Source organism: Rutilus rutilus (genome assembly GCF_951802725.1).
Source record: "Rutilus rutilus genome assembly, chromosome: 11".
In the NCBI taxonomy this organism is placed as follows: domain Eukaryota; kingdom Metazoa; phylum Chordata; class Actinopteri; order Cypriniformes; family Leuciscidae; genus Rutilus; species Rutilus rutilus.
In genome coordinates this window covers 30,283,407-30,296,232 of record NC_140216.1, presented here as the reverse complement: position 1 = coordinate 30,296,232, position 12,826 = coordinate 30,283,407, and the positions used below count along the sequence as shown (strand labels likewise).

The following is a 12,826-nucleotide window of genomic DNA, read 5'->3' as shown; positions in this document are numbered from 1 at the left end:
ATTGTATACAACTTACCTTTAATCACAGTCTTTTCATTAATCTATAAGCAGAGCAACTATACAATGTGCAACAGCAACAATACTGCTTCTAATGGGTTTGTTAAGTCTGTGCATTATTACAGATTTTAAGATGATGACGACTGGAGCATATGTGAGTGAAGGAGATGAAATATAATTTAAAGATGACAGAAGTGTTGCAGTTTATGATAGATATGTCCAGAAACGTATGCTTGTCCTGGGTGCAAGCGGTCCTGCTCTTATTATGAATCAGTAGATCAGGTCTGTGCGAGAACGGAGCTGCCAGCCGATGATTTCCCCAGCACATCGCGAAAAACAGTGTGATCATGTACAGTCCCACCAAACAGACACAGAGAATGATATAACCAATTACTGCCGTCATTTCGAATTAGTTCTTATTAGCTCTTAATTAGAACTTTGTAGACTTACCAAAAAAATCATCAAGACAGTTCAAACATTTTCATGGTATTTAATTCGTACAATTCTATTTAGGCTCAGCCATTGCTGTTACCACAAAAAAACAGCGTGGGCCAATCCAGAAGCCAAAAACCTGGAAGTATGAAAATGGCCTATTGTGGATTTTTTCATTTGCTATTGGTGCAAATGGGAACACAAAATTATATTTGTTGTAGTTTCGGTTCACCACTATAGAAGTTTACCTAACTATGATAACTTCTGCTTCTAAGACCCTGGAAATGTCAGTTTTGCATAATTTATTTTCCGAATCGGAAGTACGAACACCACACCCGATTCTATTCTCTCAAATTCAAATTCAAAGAACCATTATATCTAAGAATCTTATGAATGAATCTTAACTCTTACCTGTGGCTCCCTTCCCAAACCAGCCCCTCCTCCCACAGCAATGACAGGCACTCCTGTCTGGGCCGAGACAAATTCCAGCATAGGTGCTAACGGTGCCCGGTTGGGCGGTGGTGGCTTCTCTTCCTCAAACACAAGGCCTTGTAGTGGAGTGGTAGCCAGTAACTCGCATAACTGAAGCAAGAGGCTCCCAGGACTGCTCTCGTTCACGGCCAGCCAGATCACGTTCGCGGGACCCCACGGTGTCATCACACCTTCACCCACCTGTCCTGACCAGGCCCGACTTAGAAAACCCGTCCCCGAGTTGCTGCTGCTGCTGCTGCTTGGCCCGGCACCGGAGCCGGAGCCCGCTGAAGAGGCCCCGCCCACGCCCACGCCCCCCACCCCAGCGCTCGTTTCCGGGAGGTGGGAGGAGCCAGAGTGAACCACAGCGATGTTGACTCCGCCCGAAGCCCCTCCTGAGTCCCTCTCTCTCTCCCGGGGGCGGAGCAGCAGTGGGGGGGAGGGCTGGGCCGGCCCAGTGCACGCCAGCACAGCCAATAGAAACGAAAGGGCGGGCCTCGCCGCCATAACACGGGCAGAGAGTCACTTGGGTGGGTAGCGCTTTATGCTGGAACGAGACCTAGAGGGAGAAAAGAAAGAAGGACTGTTAGAAACAATGTAACTGAACCGAGGGAAAACATGAAAGGCAAGCCATCAGCGTACAGTCCATCAACATCAATTAGAACGCCACCAGACACCAAGATACATTAACCTGGCAGAGGTAGTTAAGTCCCTGCATGGGAATTGGAGAAGAAAGCTGACACATCTCACCTCCCTGAACCTCACCATTCCCCGGGGAACGTGGGAAATCATTACCTCCTCTGCATTGATTCATGCATTAGATCCTTTAACGCAGGACAGTGTCTCGAATCTCCGCTATAAATCTGCCTGGTCGTAAAGCATCCATCTCTGCCTGGGTGGATCCAGAGCAGACAGAGTAAATAAAAGTGAAAATAAAGAAGAACAGAGGGGATAAGGGCCACCCTCTGTGCCTTTTGTTTGTGTTCCTCATACAATGAGAGAAAAAAGCGAGAGCGCACGAGAACGAGAGAGGGAGGGAGAGACGGCGTGCTTGTGCTGATACAAATGGCAGGCCATGTAAGCGCCAGCAACACCATGAATCATTTTCAAGTCACTTTGTACGCCAGCCATCAAAACCTACCCACCCATCCCTCCGCCTTTGCAGTAGACGTGCACATACACACTCTCTTTAATTAACCTCCCACTAAACACACTCATTTATACACAAACAACGTGTACGCGAGTGCACAGACAAGCAATAGTGCGATATACTGTGTGATGTATAGCACAAACGTACCTATACTTGCACTAACGTGTATATTAAGTATAATGCACTGACTCAGGGTCTGGCAGCACATTCACACACCCACATGCACACACAAACGCAAATGAACGTCTATCTCTCCGTCATACTGGCTACGTTTCAGAGCTGGAGCTGCTAATGTCATAGCTTTGAACCAGAAGGCACGCTGACGTCATAATTTCTTCTCATTTTCCTCCTTCTCTCTCCCCCATTAATTCTCCTTGCAGTTCTTTTGACACTGGGAAAAAGACACAGAATGGTGGATTAAGACTTGGGAAAGCAAGATCCGTTTGGGAAAGACCAATAGGCAGAGGAGAGGGGGTGAAAAAAAAAAAACATGAAAGAGAAGTGGACGTTTGGAAGCAAAAAGTGGAAGTGGGAAGAAAGAGAGGGTGGGTGGAAATGATGGGAGCAAAGGAGGTAAAAAGAGAAATATTTAAGAGTGAGTTCAATAACGTAAAGGACAGATGCCTATAAGGGAGTTCTGAGTAAAGGCAAAAGGGACTATCAAGAGGGTCTGCTGCATAATTCAGGACATCATTACTATGGGCCTATGGGCAAAAACTGCAGTGGCGAGTAGGGCAAAAATACTGCGGACCAAATGGAAGAACACAAACAAAATTTATTTGACTTATGTCTAGCGCACAGTACTTCAAAGTGGACAGCAGGCTTTTAAAAATGGCTATACGTTTCAGCTCTCATTCCGTGTGTTGAAATCCAAAGGGATTGAAGACAAGAGAAGGTGACTTCTTTGTGCATCAAGCATAAAAATCCATTAAAACTATAATTCCGCTTCAAAGAAATCCAAAGTAACGGATGAAGAAGAAAACAATAACCCGTACAGTAGACCGAATCTAGATAGGAACATCTGTTCTGGATAGTTAAGTATGCTTATAAATGAAACTGTGGAGGTATAAAGCTCCTTATGTTTGATCCAAACGGGTTATTAGTAAGAAAGTGGAAAAAATGTTCTTTAAAACACAGTAGAGTAAGTAGGAAGTCCAGCACACACCTCATTAGACTTCAAAATCATTAGACTTGCATCTAAACATGCAGTGAATTGCACAAAGTTAAATCTTTGAGAGGTGAAAACATCTAAATTCACTAAAATAATTATGGGCCCCACTAAAACCCAAAAGGGCAGGCATCACAATTTTTCAGACTTTTGAAGTCCGGTTTGGTAGTTTGTGTTGAAAGGTGTTTTTATTTTAATGAAGAAATACAAGGAACTGCTTTCTTGTGACAATGAGGTCGAGGGTTCTTGTCATCAAGGCCTGTGGTTAAAGCTACACTGTGTGATATCTTCCCCTATCTAGCGGTGAAATTGTATATGACTACCCAGTGAATATTAGTTTCTGTTCCTTTCAATTCCGAGGGCGTTTTGTGGCCATATTATTCCAAGATTAACATGGCTTCCAGTTCGACTTCGTCCATGAGTGTTCCTTCAGATTAGGCTAACGTTACATTGTGTACAAAGTAAAAGCAATTAAAAATAACTAAAATTTACAGTGTCCTTTTTTTATATTGCTTAAAAAAATTGCGCCTTTAAAACTATTCATCACCTGTGATCCGTCGCAGCACAGATTTATGTTACAAGGTAAACAATTTATCACCACTGACACGAGGAAAAGTAACGCAAGTTATACTAGAGGTCGTTCTGGCGTTATGCACAACCATGCTATGGTTAGACAAGCAACTTTAAAACTTCGAATTTACACAAATAGGCTGAATTACCTGTCGAGAAGAAAGCAGGCAACTTTGGCGTCCGCTTTAAAATCTTTGCTCCTCGTGAGCTCTTTCCATCTGGGAAAAGTTACTCCAGTATTGACTTTGGTCTTGCTGATTTGCCTGTCGCGTTGCCGTTTTAATTCTCTCTTTCGCTTCCTTGGCGACTCTGCTACATGTCCTCGAAAATAGACGTGATCCTCCATCTTCAGCAATCTTTCAAATCTGCCGGCAGTCGCGAGTAATATCCCCCTTGCATTCGTCATGGTGCCACTGAGTGTAAAAACGCGAAAGGCGAAGCTTGAATTTCCAGGTATGTCCCTCTTTGGCGAATGTATTTTCAAGATGGAGGCGCAACATGGCTGCCGCCATTCGAGCGACTCGCTCGTATGTATGATAAATGGCAGATTTTACGCTTACGAGAATACTTTATTAGTTGGTGGAAGTAATTACACATGAATGAGCACATATACTTTTGATAGAACAAAGTGTTTTTTGCTAAGAATCAACTTAAAAAGTTACACAGTGTAGCTTTAAGTTTTGCTAATAGGTGTACCACAATTTAAAGTGCAAAAACGGCAAGACATTTTGCCCTTAAATTCTGTAAGCTTGACTTTCTAAAGGCGAGCTTAAACAGTGAGCTGCTTTTGACGCTGGAACACTGAATTCAGCAACAATATCGACAAGAAACCAGACAGAGAAGTTCAAGCACTTCTAAACATAAAGGAGAAGCTTTAAGACACACCACATTGCTCCAAATTCATAAAAAATGTATTGGATATGAATTATGATTTTATAAAATAATGTGCTTGAAATGAATTTGCAAAACCGAAAAGGTGAAGCAAACATTAATGAGAATTTAAAAGCTTGTTGCCACATGTTGATGACAGAAGCGGTTCGGCACATCGGGAAAAAAGTGTGAAAGCAGAACAGAGGGGAACAACTGAAATTGGGTATGGACTGAAGCAATCGTATAAAGTGTGAAAACACTCTAAGTCAGGCAATTTGGCCAGTCATTGCCTCTGTGAGTAGCCGTCTGGTGATTAAGACTGGGCTGATAACACAGACGTCACAAATGTGATCCTAGGCAGGGCTGACACATAAACTGGGGAGTTTCTAAGTGAAGCCTAACACAATCAAGTCTTTCATCAAGGCACTTAATACCGTGTTGCTCTAGGGGAAACAGCTCCTGCCATTTGTGTACTAGTAGAAAGCTTCTGTTAAATGACAAGTAACCTTCAAGAAACCACACTTATGAATGAACTTGCCCACAGAAATAAAAACGGCACCAAGCAATAACTTCACAATCATTTGGTAAACATTTTGATGGGGTTTTTTTTTTTTTCAATTGTAAACATTTCATTATTACATGCTTGATTTTGTGACAAAGCAGCTGCTGAAAAACAAAAAAAATAACTTAATGCCGCTATCACAGAATTAAATGAGTTATTATACCCCAGCCTCGGAATAACCCACAGGTCTAAAATAAATCGACTACGACCCCACAACTTAACTCGTCTTATTCAAATTCTGCTATTGTTGATTAGAGAATAAAATATGTAAATGGTATGTAGAACTCTAAATGGATAGTAAACATATTAGCAAATATTGTTGTGTGAGTTCATGCTGTTTCCCCAAGAGTCTGATGGCAATAAATATTTAAGTTTCCATTCAGGGCTGATAAGCAGAATCGACTCATTCTGGGACGAGTGACCCCATGATGAAATGAGTCAAAGAGAAAATGTCTTGAGATTTCTGTGGTGCACAGTAAAGGCAAAATACATTTTCTGCTTTGTGACCACATCTTAGTACATCACTGCTCTCCAATATGTACTGTACAGACAGTTTCTGATGCTCAAGAAGCTGAACCAATAATCTTAAGCAAAATGAGCCAAAGCATCATGAGCCAAGCATTTTAACAAATGTTGTTTAATGTTAGTAATATAGACATTCATGAAAGAAGTAGCAATATGAATGGGCATCGATAGCCTACAGGTTTGCCAGTTGATTAGGCCTAGATTCCGGTTCACAAGCTCTTAATTTGGTTCGGATTCATTCGAGCAGACTATATTTCAGTAAATGTCAATTTTGTTCACATATGAAAAATCAATTAGCCACTGACAATATTGGGAATAAATTGAGATTGTTGAAATGAAGAGTGCATTTAATCAAATATTTAAGAATAGAATTTAAGCTAATTTGTTTAAAAAAAAAAAGTGTCTAAAAAACGTCTTTAAAAGTTATCTTGTGACTTCAGAAGACCAGAACATACAAGTTGTTTCAGTAGCGGTTTTTGGCACGGGCGAACCGGGCAATCACCCGGGGCGGCATTTTTTGGGGGGGGCGCCGCCGGCACGAGCAAAAAAAATGTTTTTGCGCCGCGAAGCGGTTTTCTATTATCTATCATTTCACTGTGTGGGGAATTGGCAAATTTGCGCCCCCTGCAGCTGCAGGCGCCCCTGCTTGCTGAGAAGATGCCGTGCACAGAAGCTGTTTGTTTGAGAAGGGGAAAGGGGAGGGGGCGCGGAGGCGCGGGCGCGGATGACAGTTCACCTCTGGGTCTCTTCCAAATGGAACGGACAAGAGGGGGGAACGGGGGATCCATATAGTTATCTAAGTAAGTGACACCTCGACTTTCTTTCAAATAACGCACATTTCATTCATAATATTATAAATACAGGCCTCTATATTTCCTGCACATTTTTGTTTTTCTGAATTGTCTGAATGGCTAATAAAAATAGGTAATACAAAACGATTACTTGGTCACCACCACCAAGGTGAATTGGTTTAGTCTTGACTCGAAGGCTTTAGGCTCGAAGGAGGTCTCGCCCAGGGTGTAATTCAATGTAGAACCGCCACTGAGTTGTTTGAACCATCAGATAATACCTTTATGGTGGTGCTTTTATCATTTTTGACAGCTCCAGCCCAAATTCACTTTCAATATAGCCTATAGAAAAGAGTGGCAGGATATTGTTTAAAACTCACCTTCTGTGTTCCACTTGAAAAAGGAAAATCACACGGATTTGGAACGACATGAGGGTTGGTAAATAACAACATAATTTGAGTGAACTGTCCATTTAGTCTTTCAGAACTACAAAAAAAGATAAACTGTGGAAATTGTCAAGGTAACTGAAGGGCGAAAATCAAATAAGTGCTGCTCGCTGCTCAACAAGCAAGTTCTTTTCAGCGTGGTTCAGCTTGAGGTACTAGCATACGCGGCAGTACATTTGTGGAGCTCTGTATCCGACTGAGTGACTCTGAGAAATTGACTGGCTTGGAATCTGTTCTCCTAGTCCTCATGACTTTCCAGCATGCGTATGACTTGGCATATGCTGGCAAACAGGATTTATTCACAATGCCAACAAGAATGTATTGCTCTTATGGTCACAGGTATTCTACATCTGAAATTGCCCTATTTTCAAAACTGAAATTTGTGCTTCTACGGATGTCTAAAGCTAAGTACAGTGCTTTGACAAGTACTGGTTGTGCTTTTGTAATCTGTAGAAAAACAGCCATTTTCTCCCCCTCAAAAGACTCTTTACTCCAAACCTTTGGAAAATGCTGGCTCTTCAGGACATTTTCATGTTAATAATGCACATTTAAATAACATTCTGTCTCTAAATGACATCTCTAGGATCATTCACTATTCAGCTGCTCCCCATCCCTCCACCTCACAAGAGTTTTGCTGCAGGTACATTTACAGCAGTGCTCTTTCATCAGACTTGAATGACTGCAAAAATCTTTCAGTGTTCCTCAATGAACCCCTTTAAATATTCCGGCGTGTAGCACTGTAAGATCTGTGTGGGGAGTTTTGAGTAGCTTGCAGATTTCTTCTAACAAGTTCAAGTTGCTTTTTGGGAGAACAATGGAGGGCTGAACAGATGGTCACTTGTTCAGATCATAGGTCTGCAGTGCAGTGCTGTGCTTCCCAGAGAGAAGCACTTATCCAAAATGACTCTCTCGGGGGAAAAAAAGTAAATAAATATATAAGAGATGCTAATGTGGGTATGTCATGCATCAGCATCTGAAAAAGCCCACCATGGACCTCTTCCTTGCCATTTCCTATGTCTGGGCAGTTCTTCAACATCACTATCAAAGCCTCTTTCTTTGTGAAAGACCTGGATGCTGAGTAAGCCGCCAGCCCTGCAGGTCTTTTTTGTTGTTTTTGCTGCAAGGGATGTGGGTAGATCACTGTCTCTGCGTTGAGCAGTGCTGTCTTACATGCGGTCGTCTGTGATTCTTACATGGAGATGAGCTATAGTGGAGTCTGCCGTGTCTCATATAACAGCATGAGCCCTTCATCATTCACAACTCATGGTGCAGGTTTTACAAAGACTTCTCTGGGTGGATTCAACATTCCGCACTGCTTAAAAAAAGCCAAGATTTACAGTAAACATCAAACCGATTGTCATAACCTATTTATTTTATGGTGAAATGGGATATTCACCAAGAGAAAAAGTACATTTTTAGAAACAAATGTTGTGCCAGGACAAATCAAAAGGGGATTTTAGACAAGGTCATAGAGGAACCATTTTTTGGTACCCCAAAGAAACTTTCAGTGAGGAAGAGCTATTTTCTTCCACTTTGTCACTCTTAAAAATAAAGGCTCTTTATTGGCATTATGGTTCCATGAAGAACCTTTAACATCAGTGAAGTAGAAAAAAATGGTTCTTCTAAGAATATTTTACTGACAGGTTCATTGGGGAATCATAAATTGTTCTTTTATGGTATTGCTATAAAACCCCTTCATGAAGGAATACTTTCCAACAAAGAAAGTTAAGTGTTCTAGGGCAGGACTTCATTTAATCCATTGGAATTGATTGGGTGGTGAAAGTGGTCGTTGCATATCAGAAAGGGTCCAGGTAAATAAGAAGGAATTGTCGACTTGTTTCAGAGGAGAGCAAATTATTACATCATGATTAATACATTTTGATGAAAGAACATAAAGACAAAAAAATATAGAAAATATGAATAAAAAAAAAAATCGTTTGAATAATGTGCATCAGTGTAAAATATGAGCAGGAGTGTGTATTTCAAGCAAGTAAATAAGGTCAATTTTGATTTCATGTTGACTTTAACAAAGATGGATCCCACTGCCCTTTGCAACCCATTTCACAGCATATAAGCCTATCTGTGGTTATAACACAGAGTTCAGAGTGATATTATTGTACAATGCAATGCATGAGAAAATATCCACCCACGCCCCACGGTCACTTCAGAGGTCATGCAGTCCACCACTGACTCCCACACTCCTCCACAAAGGACAGTTTTAATGACATAATGATATGCAATACCTTGAAAACCTGCTGTTAATTACTTTGGATACTTAGCAGAGCAGAGACCCCATTCATTGAATACATTACAGCGAGCAACCTTGACGTAAGCCACCGTCCCCTCGGTCTTACAAGTGCAAAAGAACACACGCACAAGTGCTCTCCGCGCAGTGCAATAACTTTCTCTGTGGAAAAGGATTCTATAGTGAGGTGTTATCTCTGAATTCACAATCAAACTGAAGCTCCCCTCCCAACAAAAAACATCCTCTTAGCAACATATTGCACAGCCTCAACCCAAAAGAAAGGCGGAGAAAAGTGAAGAAAAACAAATTAAATTCTGTCAAGATCGAACTGCTTTTCACGCCACTGCAGGGCCCCGGCTCTGACAGAGATGGAATTTCATGCAGCTAAAGATGGCTTCCTTTCCATCAGGCCCAGCCTTGTCCCTTGCAACAGGGGTGATGCTCCGTGTGCTACAAGCACCTAAAAAAATATTAATTCATATGCTGCTGATGTGCCGGTCCGCGTCAGGGCACCTCCATCCCCTGTGCAACAGGCACTCATTTCAGCGTGCCTCGACACACAAGCCCATCTTTACAGCATTAAATTAATATTTAATCGCATATTTGTTTTGCGTACGATAATGCCATCATTAGTCCCTGGGTGCAAATTGCCATTTCCATTTCACAGACCCACCTGGCAAAATCGGTTCTGTCATTTTATGAAACAACATCTTCATTCGGTCTTCCACGCAGTTTGGCACGCGTCCACTAGCATGAGGAGCACGGAATTGCAATTTATTGCACCATAGATGCTTTACTTCATGCATACTCTTCAAGAGCGTGTCACTGCGAGAGAGCAGATTACACCTGAGAACTAGCAAGCCCTGAAGCACAACGAAGTTAAAGGAGGGTGAAAGAAGGTAAAAGAACTTCTCAGTTGATTGGGCACTGGTGCAGTCTTTTGTGTCCACAAAAGGACAACATGATGAAAATATTGTTGTTGTAAATGAGGTGTTAAAAAAAAAAAAAAAAAAAAAAAAGGGTGTTACGGAATCTGTGAGCCACCAAGCATCCATGAATCAACACATGCCGTCCGGCTCTGCTGTATTCTGCAACAAGGGGAAAGTAATCAACAGGCATCGCTGTGACCTTGTTTCCAGTGTTCTTAACAATAATTTAATTAATCAGATTTGAAAGAGGCTTGGGAACATGAGGGCGAAATTCAGCATGGCTGAATATTCCAGGAAATTACAGACCACAAAAGGTGAAAGAGGTTGTGAGCAGATAGAAGAAGTGTGAGCAAAAGATATAGGCCACAGACAGGGAGGAACAGACATACCAAAAAAAGAAAAAAATCAGGGAGCAAGAGAGGGGGATAGAAACAGAGAGGGGAGGAACAAGAAATATGAGGACAGACCAAGGACAGTAGCAAGAAGGTCTGAAACAGGGGGGGGAAACAAGCAAAAAATATGGGAAGAATGCTAACAAAACTCATTTCTACCCTTTCCCTCTCATGTGTTTCCTGTGCTACTCACCAGGGCTTAAATGGATTCAGTATTCTTTCTTTTCTCTTTCCGTTTTTTATTTATTTATATATTCCAGTCCCATTTGCCTGAGCTAATGAGTTGATATTTAGCTGGCTCAGACACAGGCTCTTAAAGAGAGCTGCTGGGAATTGCAGGCCGACCGGGGGCCTCAGGGCCCTCTCCACCATGCAGATGGAACTCTCACACTTAAATAGGGTCAGTCATAGGTTTACAAACACAAGGCCATTTCAAATGTAACAAAAATATGTAATAAAGAAGAACCACATACAGCAAGTGTTGAGTTTCCTTGCACAGCTGACGTTATATCTAAAAGACAAAAACAATGTGACAAAAATTCACTAATAACCTTTTTTTTGTCAATTTGCAGCCTTTAATTAAAACTGGGTGAATCTCACAAAATCTAAAACATGTTCTGTTATAAAAACAATCCTCTCCCTAATTCTTCATCTCTTGCAAAAAATAAATAAAACAATATTATATATTTATATACACACACACAGATTTTTAAAAAACAATTTTATGTTTTATAAAAAACAATTAAAGTGCCCCTATTATGCTATTTTAAAGTTTTCTAATGTTGTTCTGGAGTCTCCTACAACAGGTTTACATGCATCAAAGGTAAAAAAACTGTTTAATTTCCTCATAATATACATTTGCACATCACCACATTTTCAATGATTCTCAAACGACTCGTCAGATGAATCAATCTCTCTAAATCCCTCCTTCCCGTGAGCTACTCTGCTCTGATTGGCCATACGGCTCAGTCTGTTGTGATTGGTTTACCGCGTACAGCGCGCGCGTTGAAAACAAAAACGCCCATTGCCATAACAACGTCAGCTGTCCTGAGGCTTCCTACACCGTAAACTAAAGACAGTAATGAAAAATGACGTCGATTTTACCATATCAATCCCGAGAGCGAGTCCGATGATGAAACACTGGAAGAACTAGTTATTGAACCCGAACCTCCTTCGCAAGGACTACTTGAGCAGTACGTTTCTCAGTGATACACTACTCAGTTTGAGGTACATTATGAGATGTTGCAGCTGTAATTCCTCATCATCAGCATGAACAAGTGCATGTCCATCAACAAACCGATTATTTTACTTGTACTAATTTATTTACAGAGTATTTTTCTAATTTATTGCGGTGAACATGTGGGAACTGTATCAATAACAGTGCATGTATTAGCTGAGCTCTAGCGTGAATGACTGATGTAACATAAACGCTGGTAAAACAGATCTTGCTCCATGCTTAATCTTTCCTCAAACTAGTAAGAACGACAGACGATCTGCATTAATAGACACAGTTTTAGGTAACAGTGGCCCACAACTGATTAGCAGAAGAATTTCAGTAAGACAGTAATAACGTGAGTTAAACAGTTAGCAGGAGACCTACACAATATAAAACTCAAAATTAAGTATTTTTAACACCATCTTTCAAGAGCAAGCGGTTTGCGAATCCTGCATTGAACTCTGAGATTTGAGAAGCAGTCGTCAGTAAAATAAAGGGAACACAGCAAAAGTTTAGGATTATACTGCTGTGATATCATGGTGAAGATGAATTATAACCACTGATTCTACACATGCTCGTCCTTGGGTAGTGAAAAAAAAAAACTGGCTTTACCTTCACATTGTAGAGCACAGCGTCTTCTCGACATGATGCTATCATCCACAGGAATCAGCTGCCGGTTTGAGGTTCAAGTTTACCCTGGTGTCTGCGCGCAATAAGTGGGCGGGCAATATGCTAATGTTTCGTCTTGATGTCACAACGAAACGGCTTATGACTCGTTTGAAAAACAATTAATTTAATTGACTCAGAGTCGACTCTTACTTTTGAAAGACAATAACTTTATATATACGGTGCACTTTCAGATTTAAAACTTTGCAGGATGTTTGCATTCACTTAGAGCTATGTTACACACTACATGAAAGGTCATTTTCAAAAATCCATAATAGGGGCCCTTTAATAATTGTTACAAATATATTGTATATTTAATAATAAATGAATAGACCTAATTATTAAATATACAATATATAATTATTATCCACAATAAATTTTAAAATTAAATAGAGTATA

General features: G+C 40.9%; 1 protein-coding gene across 3 annotated transcripts in view; it reads right to left on the bottom strand.

Moving 5' to 3' along the window:
- The window catches only part of grin2da (glutamate receptor, ionotropic, N-methyl D-aspartate 2D, a), a 77,995-nt gene that overhangs the window by 49,809 nt on the left and 15,360 nt on the right, over positions 1 to 12,826 (bottom strand). Inside the window, exons 1-2 of one of the 3 annotated variants that reach the window (XM_084423540.1) lie at positions 1,651 to 1,896; positions 841 to 1,459 (exon numbers count right to left, since the gene is read on the bottom strand). In XM_084423540.1, coding sequence (XP_084279666.1) covers positions 841 to 1,407 — 567 coding nt within the window. In that variant the 5' untranslated portion in view covers positions 1,408 to 1,459; positions 1,651 to 1,896. Of the gene's footprint in view, positions 1 to 840; positions 1,460 to 1,650; positions 1,897 to 12,826 lie in introns of those variants that run through there. The other 2 variants (XM_084423541.1, XM_084423539.1) reach the window with 2 other exon arrangements.